The following is a 20,900-nucleotide window of genomic DNA, read 5'->3' as shown; positions in this document are numbered from 1 at the left end:
TGTGATCCAACAAACCTCCCTTGTAAATTTGGGGTTTATTTTGCACACATTTGATTAAGCTGTAACTATTTATCCTTTCTCGTGGTGTCACTTGGGCAGAAATTGTTTAAAAACCTTTTTTCCAACACTGATGAAAGTGTCGGGGTTCGACGTCTTGGCCAGTGACACACAGAGGAGCTGGTAGTTTACTGGCTGGGGTATAGCTAAAGGAGAGTAGCTCTGTTCAGAGTGGAAACAGACTATACCTCATTCTTCAGATTCTTGACATCAGTCAGCAGGAGGTCAATCTTCCTCTCATACTTGTTGATTTGTCCTTGTAGGAACTCATCTTCATCTAATGTGAGATCACTGAGTCGCAGCTCAGACTGTTCAGGATGTGGTTCAGTGAGCGGTGGTGTAATCTTAAGACAGTGTGTCGGTCCCTTGGTGAGAAATATGCTCCCATTAGCAGAGCAGATAAATCACAGTCTGATAAAACTCTTTGTGGATAAGTTTTGAGTGCAGCGTGTTACCTCCCACATGTATGAAGCTTCCCTAATGGAGGCCTTTCCTGGTGGGATCCAAGGTACCTGTGTTTTTACCTTTGCTGTGGGACAAAGGTTTATCCTGGTGGTCTTTGACTTCCCCTTCAAAACACCATGAATATACAGACATATCATGAGCAACATGTTACCTGCAGCATGTGAAATAAAATTTAGATAAAAATAAGGGAACTGAATATGATTAAGGATGTATGTACATATAAGATTTCCAGACTAAAAGCTTTAAAAAAAACTTTATTGGGTTGATGTCTGACCTGAGGTGTCCTGGATGGACTGGTCCTTTGGTTCCCGACATGGACGTGTACTGGTGTGGCTTCACTGATGTGCACGTGAATAGGAGGGGAACTTGATCTGGTTCTCATGGCTTTCCTCTGTCAAACAGTAAGTTATTACCAACACCAGCCAACACAAAGTAATCACAACACAAATACCCACATTAAATGTATAAAACATCACATATGTGAAATGAAAACATTCGCACAGAAGAAAATACCTACAAATTATAAATTTAATGCTAAAAATTAACTTTATAAATGGTGGACTGCATTATAGAGTTTATAAAATTTGATATTTTTCTTCTAACAAGGTTTTTGTTCATCTTATTTACAGTCAGGATTTATGGGAGATGATCATCTGACACGTCAAACAAATACAGAGAACATGGAAAACCTGGAAAATGAAATATAGGCTATTTAACTGTATTTGAATATATTACCAATATATAACCAAGTTAAAATAAAAGGAAAACACACACACACAGACTATATACATATACATATATATATATATATATATATATATATATATATATACACACACACAGGCTGTGCAGAATTATTAGGCAAGTTGTATTTTTGAGGATTAAATTTATTATAGAACAACAACTATGTTCGCAATGAACACAAAAGACTCATAAATATCAAAGCTGAATGTTTTTGGAAGTTGGAGTGGGGCTTTTTTAGTTTTAGTATCTTAAGAGGATATTTCTGTGTGTGCAGGTGACTATTACTGTGCATAATTATTAGGCAACTTAACAAAAACCAAATATATACCCATTTCACTTATTTATTTTCACCAGGGAAACCAATATAACAACTCAAAATTTACAAATATACATTTCTGGCATTCAAAAACAAAACAAAAACAAATCAGTGACCAATATAACCACCTTTCTTTGCGAGGACACTCAAAAGCCTGCCATCCATAGATTCTGTCAGTGTCTTGATCTGTTCACGAGCAACATTTCATGCAGCAGCAACCACAGCCTCCCAGACCCTGTTCAGAGAGGTGTACTGTTTTCCCTCCCTGTAGATCTCACATTTGATGAGGGACCACAGGTTCTCTATGGGGTTAAGATCAGGTGAACAAGGAGGCCATGTCATTATTTTTTCTTCTTTTAGACCTTTTCTGGCCAGCCACGCAGTGGAGTACTTGGATGCGTGTGATGGAGCATTGTCCTGCATGAAAATCATGTTTTTCTTGAACGATGCTGACTTCTTCCTGTACCACTGCTTGAAGAAGGTGTCTTCCAGAAACTGGCAGTAGGACTGGGAGTTGAGCTTGACTCCATCCTCAACCCGAAAAGGTCCCACAAGCTCATCTTTTATGATACCAGCCCATACCAGTATCCCACCTCCACCTTGCTGGCGTCTGAGTCGGAGTGGAGCTCTCTGCCCTGTACTGATCCAGCCACCGGCCCATCCATCTGGCCCATCAAGACTCACTCTCATTTCATCAGTCCATAAAACCTTAGAAAAATCAGTCTTATGATATTTCTTGGCCCAGTCTTGACGTTTTATCTTGTGTGTCTTGTTCAGTGGTGGTCGTTTTTCAGCCTTCCTTACCTTGGCCATGTCCCTGAGTATTGCACACCTTGTGCTTCTTGGCACTCCAGTGATGTTGCAGCTCTGAAATATGGCAAAACTGGTGGCCAATGGCATCTAGGCAGCTTCACGCTTGTTTTTCCTCAGTTCATGGGCAGTTATTTTGCTCCTTGTTTTTTCAACACGCTTCTTGCGACCCTGTTAAATATTTTGAATGAAACGCTTGATTGTTCGATGATCACGCCTCAAAAGCTTGGCAATTTTAAGAGTGCTGCATCCCTCTGCAAGACATTTCACTATTTTTGACTTTTCAGAGTCCGTCAAATCTCTCTTCTGACCCATTTTGCCAAAGAAATGGAAGTTGCCTAATAATTATGCACACCTGATATAGGGTGTTGATGTCATTAGACCACACCCCTTCTCATTACAGAGATGCACATCACCTGATATGCTTAATTGGTAGTAGGCTTTCAAGCCTGTACCGGTTGGAGAAGAACAACATGCATAAAGAGGATGATGTGGTCAAAATACTCATTTGCCTAATAATTCTGCACATATATATATATATATATATACACATATACACACATATATATACACACACATATACATAGATATATATGTATGTATGTATGTGTGTATGTGTGTGTGTAAGCAAAGTTGCTAAATAACTATATATATATATATAAAAAAAATCCCTTTCTTGAAATCCAGCTAAAACAAACGCACTGACGACATTTAATAAGATAAGAGGGATTTAAAGTAACGCTTAAAGTGTACCGGACATTAACCTTAGCTAACAGCAAACCAAAACAGCAGCGGCTGTAGAATGTCCAGAGAACAAAGACTTTAACTTACCATGGGAGAAACTAAAACTTACACGTCGGAATCTTAAAATAAAACGAATAAGATCAATACTTTCTGTTATTTGGCAAGTTTAGAAGATGAATTAACAGGAAAAGTCGGTTGGAATATAAGCTTGATAAAACTTCCATCAATTGAAGCTAACTCCTCTGTGGTTGGTCAGTTCAAAGCAGGTGACATGATTCTTTGCTGGTGATTGGAGCAGAAACACGTTCCTTAGCAACACATTCTGAAGAGCATGTGTTATACCAAAATCTGTTACCCATCAGAATCTGTGACCACAGGAGGGCGATGCTTGCCATAGGCGATAGCGTACTTCTCTCTCAATGTATGTCTTGTTAAGAGTCCAGACCCCAGAGGGGTGACCCAAGTCACCATTTCTGATAGCTATCGGAATACGTGACTTTACTGTACCTGCATTATAATGAACTCAGACTTAAATACAAGTGTCGCCCCCTGTGGTCACAGATTCCGATGGGTCGCAGATTTTGGTGTAACACCAGGAGTGGCATGAACGCAATCTTTGATCAAACCGGAGAAAACTCTGCTAACAGCAGTAGATAGCGTATATTTGACTGTACTCTCGAAAGTTAAAAATGCTGGGACCAACAGGTCCGATTTACTGGCAGACCCCTCTGCCAAAATATGTACTCCTATCTCTGACCCCAAATGGGGGTGCGTGGGTAATAGACCACTTTCCCTGGCATGTTCCCCCCGCTACACGGGAAAACATGCAAACTCGATCGGACCAGCGACCTTCTTGCTGAGGTTGCGGTGCTAACCACCACACCACCGTTTTAACTTCTACTAAAATTTGACTGTGTTCTATAATGGACATCTGAAAATAATACTAATGATCCTAATAATAATAATAATGATGATAATAATGTTATTGAACAGAATACCCTTGTTTCAAAACAAGATGTTTCGTTTGTGTTGAATTATTTAATGTCAAAATAGATTAGCTGTTAAACATTTACCCATGGATATAAACTGATAAACAGTCAGTAAAAGAGGGTTGGGTGGATTATTTCTTTGTTTTAACAACAAATCTTCTACTGTTGGAAAGTCTGCTTTTTTACCTTTTCAGTGGAGCCATATTAGTAAGGAAAATGTGTTTGTGGGATGAGCAGCAGGGTTGAGTATGTGTGTTACCCCCATTGAAACTGTCCAGATCTTCTATGCAAACAGCTGATTCTACTGTGTAAGATCAATAACCAGCCACAACAGCCTACCTCCTCAGGGTACTTGGTCTAAAAAGAGAAATTATCCAGTGAGCAGTGGGGCACATTTACCTTTGCCCCTCTCCAGGCCTCTCTGCTGTGCTTCAGCTTGCATTTGTGTGCAGGTGGAGATGACTGACTGGTCTGGTTCTGACTGGTTGTCTAAGAAGTGCTGCCTTCACACAGGAACACATGAAACCAATCTGGATTCCTGTAGTAGAAACTGATGAAGGTACTAATGTCATTCTGATTCTCGTGTGGAGGATCTCAGGTCTTTTTCTAAACATCTTCCCTCCTCCCAGAAAAAGACATGAATCAGTGTTTTTATGGAGCCATTTTATTTTTTTCCCATTTGGTAAGACACAGAAAAACATGGGACACAATAATCATCGTTAGGTCTGGAAAGTGAGGACTCGTCAGTCTTTGGCACTTTCTATTCTAAACATGCTGCTTTTTTCTTTTCTTTTTTGTTTTAACAGTAATTGTTAAATACATTTATTTGTAACAGAATAATAAGCAAGTCATGTTTCTCTAAAGGACGTTTTCACCCTTTTTTCTTTTTTTTTAACGTTTAAAAGTAGAAAAAGGTTAAAAAGGACAGACTGCTGCACTTCTCGGGGAAATATATTTAACTGTTTAATTGGCAGTTATTTCTGATATGTTCCCGTTTCCCATGTGGAGCCATTCGGCTTGTTTTTTGTGCTCTGGTGGATTCTCGGTAATGCAGGGCGAACACTGATTTAGCATCACCAGATCAGACCCATAAATTAATGTTGGCTTCTTTGTTTCTTAAATACAATTCACATCATGAACGTTGCGAAGTGCAAAATGGCAGCTTTAGAGGAAAAGACTGGAAACGTAACAGAAATGTGTCGTTTCTTAAGGTAAAACATTTCCTGCTGGCTGGAATGATTTTTCAACAACTCTTTTAATTAATAACAAGCTTTTAAGTCCTAATTTAAGTCATTTGGGATAACATTAAATGGTCAACCACTTGCAAACCATTTCAGTCAGGAAAGAGAAAGGAAATGGATAATGTTTAACTATCGTCCTCATTTCTTATAAAATTATTTTTACATGCAATTTTCTTAATAGAAGAGATGAAACCTTTAAAAATCCAGTTTACATGAGCTGACAGTTTATTATCTTGCTGCTATGGTTTCATGTCCAGCCCAGTCTGGTGAATCTTACAACATATTCACACACAATTATTTATTTATTATTCCAAGAACTTCTGGAGTTAGTAAAAGTTAACATCCTTCTGGTTTTAAAATGTTCATGTTTGCCAAAGCTGGTCATGAACGAACAGGATTTATCACAATAACGAAACACAGAAAATATAGCAACTGTAACGCAGAGCTCTGCAGGCGTCACGCTCACACAGTGATTGTGATGTTTACATGTTAATGTGTGGAAAAAGAAGTGAAGTTATTATAGCACTGATGATGTGGTCCCACTGCTGCTTCACAGTAAATGAATGGGCTGTGTTCACAGTCTTTTTCTTTTTTAACAAAAAGCACAGAAAACATCACCACGGCAGACAGAATGATCCATTCAGTGACGTGTCAGAAAAGAATAAATGAGCTGTTCATTCCCTTCATTTCTTCTGGCCATCTTCTCTGGGTGGGAATGAACCTTCTCAGTTAAAAGCTTCTACAACAAACTGTCTGAAAACACAAAAATAAGGTGCAACAACGCCATTTCTTACGTTTCCTAATCATGGATGGAGGTAAAGGTCGAGGGTGGCGTCAGAGTGAGGAGGATGAATAAAAAGCTTTCTGTCTACTGCTTCTCTTCCAGTCAGGAAAGCTGGAATGAAACGAATAAACTGGCCTCATTTTGTTCCTTCTATTTTTCCTCATTTCATCTTCCATAACAGACGATACCAAAACATCACCGAACATCATGTTTACACTTTATCACTGTCAGAAATAAACATAGTAAACACAAAAAAATCAGGATTCAGTACAAAACGCTCCTTTGGTCGACATATCTGAACATTTGTTACCTATCGGCTGGTTTCATTGCATGTGGATCAGCTCGGCTCTTCCCAGGAACAAAAACAACCACACGGAATGCTAACTTCCTGCCTCCATTCCCTCCGTTAAGCTCAGGATGATACGAATGCTGGAAGTTATTATTCATAACACATTTACAGCTCAGCTTTCTGCTGAAGTTAGTTAAAGGACGAGGCTGGTGATGCCGTTTCCATGACAACCCAAAAATAATTCGATGACCAAAAGAACAATTCACGGATAATAATAATAATAACAATAATAATAATGAATTTGTACCAAGCTGAGGCCCAATCACATTTCATCCACTTTCATTGCGCCATCACCACTGAAATGTTTAACCATCCCAGTAAACCAAACTTTGGCCAACCAGATGCAGAAACAGCAACACACCTCTAACGTGCAGGCAGAGGACACTTACTGGTCCGAGAAGCTGGAGGACAGCCAGCAGGTGAAGCAGCTCCGCCTGTCCTCCATTCTTGACTTTCAGTGGTTCTGTTTGGGGTGGAGGCTGAGGAGGAAGTAGTGGTGCTATCTGACTGGAATAAATCCATTATTCCAGTCAGATAGTCTATTAATTAATGTTTTACTGGTGAAGTGTCAGTTTATCAAAGCTGTTTGTCATTTAATATTTAGACCACGAACCTCAAACTCAAGTTCAGGCCAGTACAAAATTGAGACATGGGATTGTGTCAGTTAGCTGTATTTGTCCAGCCAGGCAGGACAGGATAGACAACTAACCAGGATAGGTAACTAACCCATATCTGGTACCGCCTTTTCTTTAGGATGTGATGACTTGAGGACCAACAGCAGCCTGATCTTTTAAACTAGAGTCATTTAATGAACCAGCAGTGAGGTCTGCTCATGTTTCTGCAGCTTCATCTGGTTCTACCATCAGCTGATGAGGGAACCAGCAAACTTCCAGCTTCACAGATTTAATTTAGTTAACAAACTGTTCCTGGAGTAAAAACAGTTTGGAGTGAGGGTCTCTGGCTAGCTAGGACAGTAACTATGGATTAAAATAAAGAGATGTTGTCACTTCTGTCATTGCTGATTGTTTTGGATTATCCTAATTTCATCTTAGAGTCGCAGGAAAAAAACTGAACCCAGTCTGGTTTTCAACTTCTCTCCTGACTCTCCCGTCTGAGGACTGAGTCGGTGACGGGTGTGAATGTCAAGTTTTAAAGCTGATAAGGGAGGACAGAGGAGCACCCTGATGCTGGCGGGGTTCTCAGACAGCTGAGAGCAGATACAGCTGAGTTAGGATGATCATTTCAATGAAATAAGAAGCTGTGAGCAGAAGGTGGAGGCCTGCAGAGTCGTAGGAACTTCTAGAAAAACTCATTAATGATAAATCTGTGTGGGTTTAATGCTGCCAGTCTGGACATGGTGGGAATTCTGGTTCCACAGGGAAGTAGTTTAACTGAAGTGGTCCAGACCAGCCAGACCAGAAAGGTAAAAAAAAAAAAAAAGTCTGATTTGGGTTCCCAAAGACGTCTTTAACGAGTTCAACTGGTTCATCTTGGGTAACTGGTTCATCACTCCTCTACCTTCACTGGGTTTTTGCTGTTTCCAGTTAGTGATAACTGTTGAGGTGTGAAACTGACGTGACACCATGGTAACGCCATGGTAACGCCATGGTAACGCCACAGTAACGTGAAATGAGTCCGCTCTGCTCTCTTGTCGTGACGGCTAAATAGTACGAACCATGCGACACATGCACCGTTACACTAACTTCCTAAAGTCCTCTGGACACGTTTTAAAGATCCTTCTTCATGGAGAAAAAACAACATGGACGCCTATGTTTCCCTCTTCGCATGCAGCCACAGTACAGTGATCTGAACGGAAATAACTACTACTCTAAAAGCAACTGTGGACAGACTGGGGTTACTGGTTAATGACATGAAGGCTGGCTTATCTTTACAGGGTGGGGATGGAGGATTTCCAGTCTGTCTACCACCAACAGACTTTTGTTTGTTTTTTTTCTGGGGGACTAAAATCCATTAATGACGTTTTGAAGAGAGGAGCACTTCTCCTATTCTGATCAACATTTTTAATTCCAGCCTCTCCCCTGCATGTAAATTACCTTGGTCATCACGTTTTTAGCATAACCCCCCAAGCTTTACTTCCATGTGGGGGGTCAGAGACCAACCTGAAAGCTACACACAATTTTACCCCTTTCTATCCTCAAAAAGTAATAATTACGTAAATAAATAACAACCATTAACACCATCTTCTCTGCAATTATCTGACAAGAATTAAATAACAGTTTTAAATAATGAGCTGAAACTTTCTACACAGTCACACACATTAAAAATGGGGAATGTAGGTTCAACTCTCCAACTTCCCTACGTGAGCGTAACTACGTTTACTTCCATGATTCAAACAGAGGACGTGAGCTTGTGCTGAAGCAACAATCTGGATTATCTAAAACATCAGAGTCCAGTCTGGAACGGGACATTTTGCCTGGGTTAGTAGGCTTCCAGAGAATCATCCCAAAATAAGCTCTGCACGTCCAGCATCGCGGCCAGCTCCAATATGTGCTTCTGTAGGAGGCTGCTCTCCACCGTGTCCTGTTTCGGCAGGTCAGGATACGACTCCGGGAAGCTCCGGGATTCCTGAAAGGACAACAGACTGTCAGGTAGAGTGTCTCTGTGTGGCTGGAGGAAAAATAAACGACCCATCTGTGGAAGGTCGGACCAAGCGTTCTCCTCGTGTTTTCTCATGTTGACGTGGAACAATGCAAATTGTGTATTTTGTGTATTCTGTGTCTGTATTTATTGGGTGGTGGTGCCTTGTGGTCCACAGCTGTTCCAGTTTCAGATGAAAATACTATAACATGAAACTTCAAACATGTTTCCAAGTGAAACCCAAAAACCTGCTGCACATACAAACATTTTATCTTTACATTCTATAGCTCCCCTTGGAGTCTTCTTCTGAAATAAATGATTAGATTTTACGGCTGTGATAGAAACTTGACAGCCTGGCGGACACATGTTCTCATTACCTGAGGAAAAAGATAAGTTTAACTACTCTACACAGCAGCTAGCGTGCCACACACTGTCTGGATGTTAAAGCTACCTACCAGGGATTATGTCACTTTAATGATCTGTAATCAGCATCAATCACACCTCTTTTCACTATACACCTCCTCACTCTGTGCAGTCATTAGCTCTCATGGTTTCTCCTACCACTGCTATGCAGATGACACTCAGCTTTTCCTTTCTTTCCCACCTGACGACACAACGTCTCAATGCGAATATCAGCATGTTGCCGATATCTCTGCATGGATGAAGGATCGCCACCTTCAGCTAAATCTGTCTAAGACCGAGCTTATTGTCTTTCCAGCCAGTCCTTCTTTACCGCCACAGATGCAGCTTGACTCCATCACGCTTGTGCCTACGTCTTCTACCAGGAATCTTGGTGTCATGGTAGACAACCAGCTGACCTTTAAGGACCACGTTGCCTCGGTTGCCCGGTCTTGCCGATTTGCTCTCTAAAACATCAGGAGGATCAGACCCTACCTGACTGAACACACGGCCCAGCTCCTGGTCCAGGCTCTGGTCATTTCACACATTGACTACTGCAACTCCTTACTGGCTGGCCTGTCTGCATGCTCAGTTAAACCTCTGCAGATGATCTTGAACACAGCAGCACGTCTGGTCTTCAACCAGCCCAAAAGAGCTCATGTCACTCCGCTGCTAATCGCTCTCCACTGGCTTCCAGTTGCAGCGCATCAGATTTAAAGCTCTGCTTCTGGCTTACAAAACAATAACCCAAATGGCTCCGGTCTACGCCTGGTGCTCCCACCACAACATGGCACATGGCATTATTTTATCATGCATTAACAGTTTTGTAAGACTGCGTTTCTCACTGGCTCTGAATAAACATATGGACCAAACCAGGGGTCACAGAAGGGGCTGGACTAGGATGGCCGTCATCACATGTGTCAGACATTAAGCTCTGTTCCCCCACAGACGTCACATATGTTTATATGTGTTTGCTCCTGCCGTTCATTCTGCTGACTGGTTACCATGTTGTCTTTCTTTGTCACATTTCTGCAATTTTATTACATTAATGTTTAAGATTAGGTTTTTATTAAATATTTTCACCATCTGAAAAAAAAGGTGTTAAAAGCAGCTTTTTTGTTCAGTGTTTTAAAACCAAAAGTTACTGAACATTTGTTCATATAGAAGAACTTTTCTTGATGTTTTGGTTTTCATGTCTTTTATTTGATGTCTGTTTCTATCTGATTTTACTTTTAATGTTTCATTTTATGTTTAACACTTTGTTTAGCAGCAGCTATTGTGAAAGGCTTTATAAATAAAGTTGGCTTGGCTAAAGTACATAATTTTTACTGCTCAGTAATAACTTTACTGTGGGAAACGCAGCACAAACTCACCCGGAAAAGTTTATGCAGTCTCAGAGCAGCTGAACAGAACACAAACCGAATCAGAAGCAGGCGCAGAAACTCATCTCCAAAAAACTGCAAAAAGGCTTGATCTGCAGAAATGAAAGAAAAGGAGACTTTATAAACAGAAACATTTCTAAATGAAAGTGAAGACATTCTTCTAACATGTGAGGACATTAACAGCGTCTGGGATCACGTCTTATGTCTGGTGTCTTTACTTTGGCCACAATCAACCTTTTCATTTAGCTGAAGTGAAAATAAGGGACAGAGATGACCACGTCTTCTCTGATGAGCACCAGCTTCCACACATGAACTACCTATGGTCCGTGATCGAGTTATCATCTGCCCAATGTCACGGAAGACTTTGTGAAGAAATTCTTGAGCCCTTTCCCAGAGTCCTCGTCGCACACTGTTCAGGCCAGAGATGGAGGAGAAGGCCAGGAGAGGACTGTAGAGGAACAGTGTGAAGATACTCCCACGCTGAGACTGATCTGAAGTCACAGAGACACAGTGGACAGGCGAGGACATGAAGACATTCTGTTAAACACCATCTGAAAGCAGTATCTTCATCAGCTCCTACATCTGATTAACAGAAGATACCTCAGCTCATTATGAGTCTTATGGCAGCAACACATCTGGAAAAAATTGGAACGGGATTTAAAAAAATGCTGGAAAAGTACCTGGTACAAACCAGAAACACCTGGAGGAGCATTTGACAACTAATCAGGTTACCTGGCAACAGGTCAGTAACATGACTGGGTATAAAAGGAGCATTTCAGAGAGGCAGAGTCTCTTCTCTGGACCAAAGCTCATTTAAAATGGTCTGAGGCAAAGTGGAAACCTGGATGAAGATGTGAACTAGTTTGTGGAAAGCATGGACGGCGTGTCCTGCAGACTAAAGAGGAGAGGGAGCATCCAGCTTGTTATCAGTGGACAGGTGAAAAGCTGCATCTCTGATGGGATGGGGCTGCATTAGTGCCTATGGCGTGGGCAGCTTCCACATCTGTGAAGCTCCATCAATGCTGAAAAGTACATGGAGGTTTTAGAGCAACATCTGCTCCCATCCAGACAACGTCTCTCTCAGGGAAGGCCTTGCAGATTTCAGCAAGACGATGCTGAACCACATCCTGCATCCATCACAGCAGCATGGCTTCACAGGAGAAGAGTCCGGCTGCTGAACTGGCCTGCCTGCAGTCCAGACCTTTCACCAGTACACAACATCTGGAGCATCATGGAAGCAGAAATCCAGCAACCAAGATCCAGGACTGTAGAGCAGCTAGAATCCTGCATCAGACCAGAATGGGACAACATTCCTCTATAATGGTGCATGTCCTTGCTCTGGTGTGTGGCTGTGGTGGGGGTGCCTCTGTTTCCCTGGCAACCAGTAGCTTGTCTGTAATCAGCAGCAGTATTTTCACCTGCTTGGTCTTCCAGTCATCGCTAGATTCTTGGTTTACCCAGTGGTAGCAACACTTGGCCATTTCTGAATTCAGTTTGTCAGTTTTGTCTAATTGTTGTTTGTTATTTGTTTGCTCCTCTTAGGAACCCTGACCTGTCTGCTGCTGACTGCCTTCCTTTCACACCATCTTCATTCCTCTGCTCATCTCGGGCCTGTTTCCCTGCTGCTGGATTTTTACTTATACTCAGCTCTGTATCCAAGCTTGGTTCCTGGTATCACCCTTAACACAAAACATCCTCTCCTAAAACTCCAGCAACTGGTCTCCTCATTTCCCAGATGTTTCCATCCAACATCACCCTGGAACTACTTTTTACACCATGATGAACATCACCCTGGAACTACTTGTTACACCGTGCCGAACATCACCCTGGAACTACTTTTTACACCGTGCCGAACATCACCCTGAAACTACTTTTTACACCGTGCTGAACATCACCCTGGAACTACTTTTTACACATGCTGAACATCACCCTGGAACTGCTTTTTACACCGTGCTGAACATCACCCTGGAACTACTTTTAACACCATGCTGAACATCACCCTGGAACTACTTTTTACACATGCTGAACATCACCCTGGAACTACTTTTAACACCATGCTGAACATCACCCTGGAACTACTTTTTACACATGCTGAACATCACCCTGGAACTACTTTTTACACCGTGCTGAACATCACCCTGGAACTACTTTTTACACCGTGCCGAACATCACCCTGGAACTACTTTTTACACCGTGCTGAACATCACCCTGGAACTACTTTTTACACCGTGCTGAACATCACCCTGGAACTACTTTTTACACATGATGAACACCACCCTGGAACTACTTTTTACACCGTGCAGAACATCACCCTGGAACTACTTTTTACACATGCTGAACATCACCCTGGAACTACTTTTTACACATGCTGAACATCACCCTGAAACTACTTTTTACACCATGCTGAACATCACCCTGAAACTACTTTTTACACATGCTGAACATCACCCTGGAACTACTTTTTACACCGTGCTGAACATCACTCTGGAACTACTTTTTACACCGTGCTGAACATCACCCTGAAACTACTTTTTACACCGTGCTGAACACCACCCTGAAACTACTTTTTCCACCGTGCTGAACATCACCCTGGAACTACTTTTTACACCATGCTAACAACACCTGGAACTACTTTTTACACCATGCTGAACATCACCTGGAACTACTTTTTACACCATGCTGAACATCACCTGGAACTACTTTTTCCACCGTGCTGAACATCACCCTGGAACTACTTTTTACACCATGCTAACAACACCTGGAACTACTTTTTACACGATGCTGAACATCACCTGGAACTACTTTTTACACCGTGCTGAACATCACCCTGGAACTACTTTTTACACATGCTGAACATCACCCTGGAACTGCTTTTTACACCGTGCTGAACATCACCCTGGAACTACTTTTAACACCATGCTGAACATCACCCTGGAACTACTTTTTACACATGCTGAACATCACCCTGGAACTACTTTTAACACCATGCTGAACATCACCCTGGAACTACTTTTTACACATGCTGAACATCACCCTGGAACTACTTTTTACACCGTGCTGAACATCACCCTGGAACTACTTTTTACACCGTGCCGAACATCACCCTGGAACTACTTTTTACACCGTGCTGAACATCACCCTGGAACTACTTTTTACACCGTGCTGAACATCACCCTGGAACTACTTTTTACACATGATGAACACCACCCTGGAACTACTTTTTACACCGTGCAGAACATCACCCTGGAACTACTTTTTACACATGCTGAACATCACCCTGGAACTACTTTTTACACATGCTGAACATCACCCTGAAACTACTTTTTACACCATGCTGAACATCACCCTGAAACTACTTTTTACACATGCTGAACATCACCCTGGAACTACTTTTTACACCGTGCTGAACATCACTCTGGAACTACTTTTTACACCGTGCTGAACATCACCCTGAAACTACTTTTTACACCGTGCTGAACACCACCCTGAAACTACTTTTTCCACCGTGCTGAACATCACCCTGGAACTACTTTTTACACCATGCTAACAACACCTGGAACTACTTTTTACACCATGCTGAACATCACCTGGAACTACTTTTTACACCATGCTGAACATCACCTGGAACTACTTTTTACACCGTGCTGAACATCACCCTGGAACTACTTTTTACACCATGCTAACAACACCTGGAACTACTTTTTACACCATGCTGAACATCACCTGGAACTACTTTTTACACCGTGCTGAACATCACCCTGGAACTACTTTTTACACCATGCTGAACATCACCCTGGAACTACTTTTTACACATGCTGAACATCACCCTGGAACTACTTTTAACACCATGCTGAACATCACCCTGGAACTACTTTTTACACATGCTGAACATCACCCTGGAACTACTTTTAACACCATGCTGAACATCACCCTGGAACTACTTTTTACACATGCTGAACATCACCCTGGAACTACTTTTTACACCGTGCTGAACATCACCCTGGAACTACTTTTTACACCGTGCCGAACATCACCCTGGAACTACTTTTTACACCGTGCTGAACATCACCCTGGAACTACTTTTTACACCGTGCTGAACATCACCCTGGAACTACTTTTTACACATGATGAACACCACCCTGGAACTACTTTTTACACCGTGCAGAACATCACCCTGGAACTACTTTTTACACATGCTGAACATCACCCTGGAACTACTTTTTACACATGCTGAACATCACCCTGAAACTACTTTTTACACCATGCTGAACATCACCCTGAAACTACTTTTTACACATGCTGAACATCACCCTGGAACTACTTTTTACACCGTGCTGAACATCACTCTGGAACTACTTTTTACACCGTGCTGAACATCACCCTGAAACTACTTTTTACACCGTGCTGAACACCACCCTGAAACTACTTTTTCCACCGTGCTGAACATCACCCTGGAACTACTTTTTACACCATGCTAACAACACCTGGAACTACTTTTTACACCATGCTGAACATCACCTGGAACTACTTTTTACACCATGCTGAACATCACCTGGAACTACTTTTTACACCATGCTGAACATCACCTGGAACTACTTTTTCCACCGTGCTGAACATCACCCTGGAACTACTTTTTACACCATGCTAACAACACCTGGAACTACTTTTTACACGATGCTGAACATCACCTGGAACTACTTTTTACACCGTGCTGAACATCACCCTGGAACTACTTTTTACACATGCTGAACATCACCCTGGAACTGCTTTTTACACCGTGCTGAACATCACCCTGGAACTACTTTTAACACCATGCTGAACATCACCCTGGAACTACTTTTTACACATGCTGAACATCACCCTGGAACTACTTTTAACACCATGCTGAACATCACCCTGGAACTACTTTTTACACATGCTGAACATCACCCTGGAACTACTTTTTACACCGTGCTGAACATCACCCTGGAACTACTTTTTACACCGTGCCGAACATCACCCTGGAACTACTTTTTACACCGTGCTGAACATCACCCTGGAACTACTTTTTACACCGTGCTGAACATCACCCTGGAACTACTTTTTACACATGATGAACACCACCCTGGAACTACTTTTTACACCGTGCAGAACATCACCCTGGAACTACTTTTTACACATGCTGAACATCACCCTGGAACTACTTTTTACACATGCTGAACATCACCCTGAAACTACTTTTTACACCATGCTGAACATCACCCTGAAACTACTTTTTACACATGCTGAACATCACCCTGGAACTACTTTTTACACCGTGCTGAACATCACCCTGGAACTACTTTTTACACCGTGCTGAACATCACCCTGAAACTACTTTTTACACCGTGCTGAACACCACCCTGAAACTACTTTTTCCACCGTGCTGAACATCACCCTGGAACTACTTTTTACACCATGCTAACAACACCTGGAACTACTTTTTACACCATGCTGAACATCACCTGGAACTACTTTTTACACCATGCTGAACATCACCTGGAACTACTTTTTACACCGTGCTGAACATCACCCTGGAACTACTTTTTACACCATGCTAACAACACCTGGAACTACTTTTTACACCATGCTGAACATCACCTGGAACTACTTTTTACACCGTGCTGAACATCACCCTGGAACTACTTTTTACACCATGCTGAACATCACCCTGGAACTACTTTTTACACATGCTGAACATCACCCTGGAACTACTTTTAACACCATGCTGAACATCACCCTGGAACTACTTTTTACACATGCTGAACATCACCCTGGAACTACTTTTTACACCGTGCTGAACATCACCCTGGAACTACTTTTTACACCGTGCTGAACATCACCCTGGAACTACTTTTTACACCGTGCTGAACATCACCCTGGAACTACTTTTTACACCGTGCTGAACATCACCCTGGAACTACTTTTTACACATGATGAACACCACCCTGGAACTACTTTTTACACAGTGCTGAACATCACCCTGGAACTACTTTTCACACCGTGCTGAACATCACCCTGGAACTACTTTTTACACATGCTGAACACCACCCTGGAACTACTTTTTACACCGTGCAGAACATCACCCTGGAACTACTTTTTACACATGCTGAACATCACCCTGGAACTACTTTTTACACATGCTGAACATCACCCTGAAACTACTTTTTACACCATGCTGAACATCACCCTGAAACTACTTTTTACACATGCTGAACATCACCCTGGAACTACTTTTTACACCGTGCTGAACATCACTCTGGAACTACTTTTTACACCGTGCTGAACATCACCCTGAAACTACTTTTTACACCGTGCTGAACACCACCCTGAAACTACTTTTTCCACCGTGCTGAACATCACCCTGGAACTACTTTTTACACCATGCTAACAACACCTGGAACTACTTTTTACACCATGCTGAACATCACCTGGAACTACTTTTTACACCATGCTGAACATCACCTGGAACTACTTTTTACACCGTGCTGAACATCACCCTGGAACTACTTTTTACACCATGCTAACAACACCTGGAACTACTTTTTACACCATGCTGAACATCACCTGGAACTACTTTTTACACCATGCTGAACATCACCTGGAACTACTTTTTACACCATGCTGAACATCACCTGGAACTACTTTATGTTGCTGCCATCAGATTCAAAATACTCAAATTTTCCATGAAATGGTAAAATGTTTCAGATTATGTTCCACTGGGGATAAAATAAGGGTTGATGAGATTAGGAAATCATTGAATTCTGGTTTTATTTACATTTTTACACAGAGAACAGACTTTATTGGAATTGTGGATGAAAATGAGTAAAGAAAAGATTGTATGAGGAGGTTTCTTCGGTCTGTATAACTAAATATAAATCATGTAAATATCTGTCGAAGTCTGTTTTTTAACATCTTTCTTATATTTCTCTAAAAAGGAATTTCAGTGAATTTGGTTGATTGCAGCATCTTTACGTGTTATTGTTGTGTAGATGCAGAGAGTAAAAGGAAGCGATGAAGTGCTGGAACACACCTTGAACACTTTTAGGATAAACTGTAGGTGACAGCAGGCACACCAGAGGCTGGCCAAACAGATTAGTGAAATTCTGTTCAGACAAACAGAGGACAAAGCATCTGATGAGGAAACACAAACAGGATATAGTATTAGATCATCCTATCTCTGACTCCCCCTGAACAGACGTACCTTGAAGGCTGTACTGTTTGAAGAATCTACAATGACAAAAAGTGGCTTCCTGGTGAAAGGGGATAGGTCTCCTGGATGAAGGCTGCAACAGCACAAACAAGTAAACATCAGAAATCTGCTCCTGTTCCCACAATAGCCTGAACTTTCTATTTGGGACGGATGGCTTTCCTTACGATTTAATCTCAGACTGACTCACAGATATTCATGTATAATATTCTCAAAATCTCCATCAAAGAACTGAGATCTCTGGCCTTCTCCTGGAGTCTTCATGGTTTACTGAGGTAAACTCACCAATGCATTTCTTTCAGGGCCTGATTCTTCTTCTGCACCGTCTCTCCATTCACCACGTCACGATTCGTGTTCGTAAGAACGCCTCCGAAATCATACGGTCCAGCTGGAAATTACACATTTAACCCCTTAATTCCTGGTTCTATGTCCCCGGAAAAACCTCCCACACAGACGTCTCAGGGTAAAGACAGGATGTCTTACAATTATTAGCTTCAAAGTCAAAGTCAAAGTCAGCTTTATCTCAATTTCTTCACATTTACAAAACATACCAAGGAATCAAGATTCATAATATGAATGTTCATGGTGTCTAGGGACATCTAGGGACATTTAAGGACATCTAGGGACATCCAGGCAAATCTAGGGAGAATAGATTCCAAGTGTCAGAAGTGTTGGGTCTGTTATTCTGCCCGAGTAAATGAACATTATTATCCTGTTTTATAAGTTTTAAAGAAGCTCAGTGGTTCTCTAACATTTTACGTCAGTGCAACTGCAGAAGATATCAAGTTCCACCTTCATGTCTGACATTAAATCCAGATTTACATCCAGACTACATGTTAACACCAGTAGTACATGTAACACCGGTAGTACATGTAACACCGGTAGTACATGTAACACCGGTAGTAAATGTAACACCGGTAGTAAATGTAACACCGGTAGTACATGTAACACCGGTAGTACATGTAACATCGGTAGTACATGTAACATCGGTAGTACATGTAACACCGGTAGTACATGTAACACCGGTAGTAAATGTAACACCGGTAGTACATGTAACACCGGTAGTAAATGTAACACCGGTAGTAAATGTAACACCGGTAGTACATGTAACACCGGTAGTACATGTAACATCGGTAGTACATGTAACACCGGTAGTACATGTAACACCGGTAGTAAATGTAACACCGGTAGTAAATGTAACACCGGTAGTACATGTAACACCGGTAGTACATGTAACATCGGTAGTACATGTAACATCGGTAGTACATTTAACACCGGTAGTACACGTAACACCGGTAGTACACGTAACATCGGTAGTACACGTAACATCGGTAGTACATGTAACATCGGTAGTACATTTAACACCGGTAGTACACGTAACACCGGTAGTACATGTAACATCGGTAGTACATTTAACACCGGTAGTACACGTAACACCGGTAGTACACGTAACATCGGTAGTACACGTAACATCGGTAGTACACGTAACATCGCTAGTACACGTAACATCGGTAGTACACGTAACATCGGTAGTACACGTAACATCGGTAGTACATGTAACATTGGTAGTACACGTACCAATAAGAGAATTATGTTTCTAGCAGATTATTTCTGTTTTTTCAGCCCTTATGAGGACCGATAAGGTTTTAGGGGTTACCTTGTTTAACTGAATTAACTGGTTTAACAGGATTCATGGGAAAAAAAACTCCAGAAATGTCTTGTGTATTGTGAAAATGATCCACAAATATGTTATTAATAAAGTTATTCTGAATATGAGATGTTTCTAAACTCAGGACAGGGCCATGGATTCTTTCTTTAGTTTATTAAAACTGAAGTTTAATCAGGACCATTATTATGATAGAAGATTCACATGGAAGGAAAAATAAAGATCTTGTGGATTTACCTTCATAATCGGAGTGTCCTGTGGGGAAGACTCCGGTAGCTGATAAGTAGACTAGCAGGACACTGTTGGCAGGTAATTCCTGGAGAAATAAATCCTCTAAGATTATGTACATCAAATGTAAACAATAATTTATTAATAATAACTGACCTTAAAAGAAGCTGAGAGGAAAGTAAAAAGCTGGCTGAATGTTGGCTTGTACAGTAAATATTTGTGAGGGTTTTCTCTTTTAGCTGGTTTCTCACTGGGTTCCTGCAGAGAAACATGGGAGATGAGAACAGCTGTGATCTCTGATCACCTCTGTCAGACTGAACCCAAACACCCAACTTAGACCACCTCACAGACGCCATTGGACGGCATCAAACCCCATCAGACACCATCGCACCCCATCAGACGCCATGTCAAGTCAGCAGATGCTATCCCAACCAACCGGACGCCATCACACCCCATCACACTCTATCAGACGCCATGACACCCCACCCCAACCCTTTTCCTGTTGGCAGAACCAATGGCAGTAAAATAAAAGGATCAGAGCTGAATCAGAATCATGGTTCATTGCATGGGTGTCATCAACTTTCTGGCCAGGAAACATGGTTACCATGGTTACCATTACTGTGGTTACCCATTTTCCACCATTCAAAATCTACATTTAGTCTGTGTCTGCATGTCCACCCTACTCCCTAACCCGTCCTTCACTACATAGGGCTGCACTACATAGTGACTCATTCTCTTGGCGATTTGGACACGAAGCTGCCTATTTTTTCCTCGCCACAAACCACGTGACTACCAGCCGTCACCACGGCAACACATGTCAAGATGTTATTCCAAATCCAATCCAAAGTTGTGTGTAAATATTTTTATTCCTTATGCTGTATTTTATTCTTTGTTGCATAT

At 41.7% G+C, this 20,900-nt stretch overlaps 2 protein-coding genes across 8 annotated transcripts in view; both read right to left on the bottom strand.

Moving 5' to 3' along the window:
• Positions 1 to 3,378, bottom strand: part of odf2a (outer dense fiber of sperm tails 2a) — a 39,926-nt gene extending 36,548 nt beyond the window's left edge. Inside the window, exons 1-4 of the mRNA XM_041969504.1 lie at positions 3,224 to 3,378; positions 797 to 913; positions 513 to 626; positions 246 to 422 (exon numbers count right to left, since the gene is read on the bottom strand). Of these exons, the coding sequence (XP_041825438.1) occupies positions 246 to 422; positions 513 to 626; positions 797 to 913; positions 3,224 to 3,226 (411 nt within the window). The 5' untranslated portion in view covers positions 3,227 to 3,378. The remainder of the gene's footprint in view (positions 1 to 245; positions 423 to 512; positions 627 to 796; positions 914 to 3,223) is intronic.
• Positions 3,379 to 4,778: 1,400 nt separating this feature from the next.
• scai (suppressor of cancer cell invasion) overlaps positions 4,779 to 20,900 on the bottom strand; it is a 36,925-nt gene continuing 20,803 nt past the window's right edge. For 5 of the 7 annotated variants that reach the window (XM_041969521.1, XM_041969522.1, XM_041969523.1 and 2 more), the window contains 8 exons: positions 20,157 to 20,258; positions 20,010 to 20,088; positions 18,392 to 18,494; positions 18,101 to 18,182; positions 17,930 to 18,002; positions 11,196 to 11,369; positions 10,870 to 10,970; positions 4,779 to 9,085 (listed from right to left, as the gene is read on the bottom strand). In XM_041969521.1, the coding sequence (XP_041825455.1) occupies positions 8,939 to 9,085; positions 10,870 to 10,970; positions 11,196 to 11,369; positions 17,930 to 18,002; positions 18,101 to 18,182; positions 18,392 to 18,494; positions 20,010 to 20,088; positions 20,157 to 20,258 (861 nt within the window). In that variant the 3' untranslated portion in view covers positions 4,779 to 8,938. Of the gene's footprint in view, positions 9,086 to 10,869; positions 11,370 to 17,929; positions 18,003 to 18,100; positions 18,183 to 18,391; positions 18,495 to 20,009; positions 20,089 to 20,156; positions 20,259 to 20,900 lie in introns of those variants that run through there. The other 2 variants (XM_041969526.1, XM_041969525.1) reach the window with 2 other exon arrangements.

This window comes from Melanotaenia boesemani, chromosome 19 (genome assembly GCF_017639745.1).
Source record: "Melanotaenia boesemani isolate fMelBoe1 chromosome 19, fMelBoe1.pri, whole genome shotgun sequence".
In the NCBI taxonomy this organism is placed as follows: domain Eukaryota; kingdom Metazoa; phylum Chordata; class Actinopteri; order Atheriniformes; family Melanotaeniidae; genus Melanotaenia; species Melanotaenia boesemani.
Note: the sequence above shows the minus strand (reverse complement) of the source record. Positions and strands in the feature narration are given on the sequence as shown.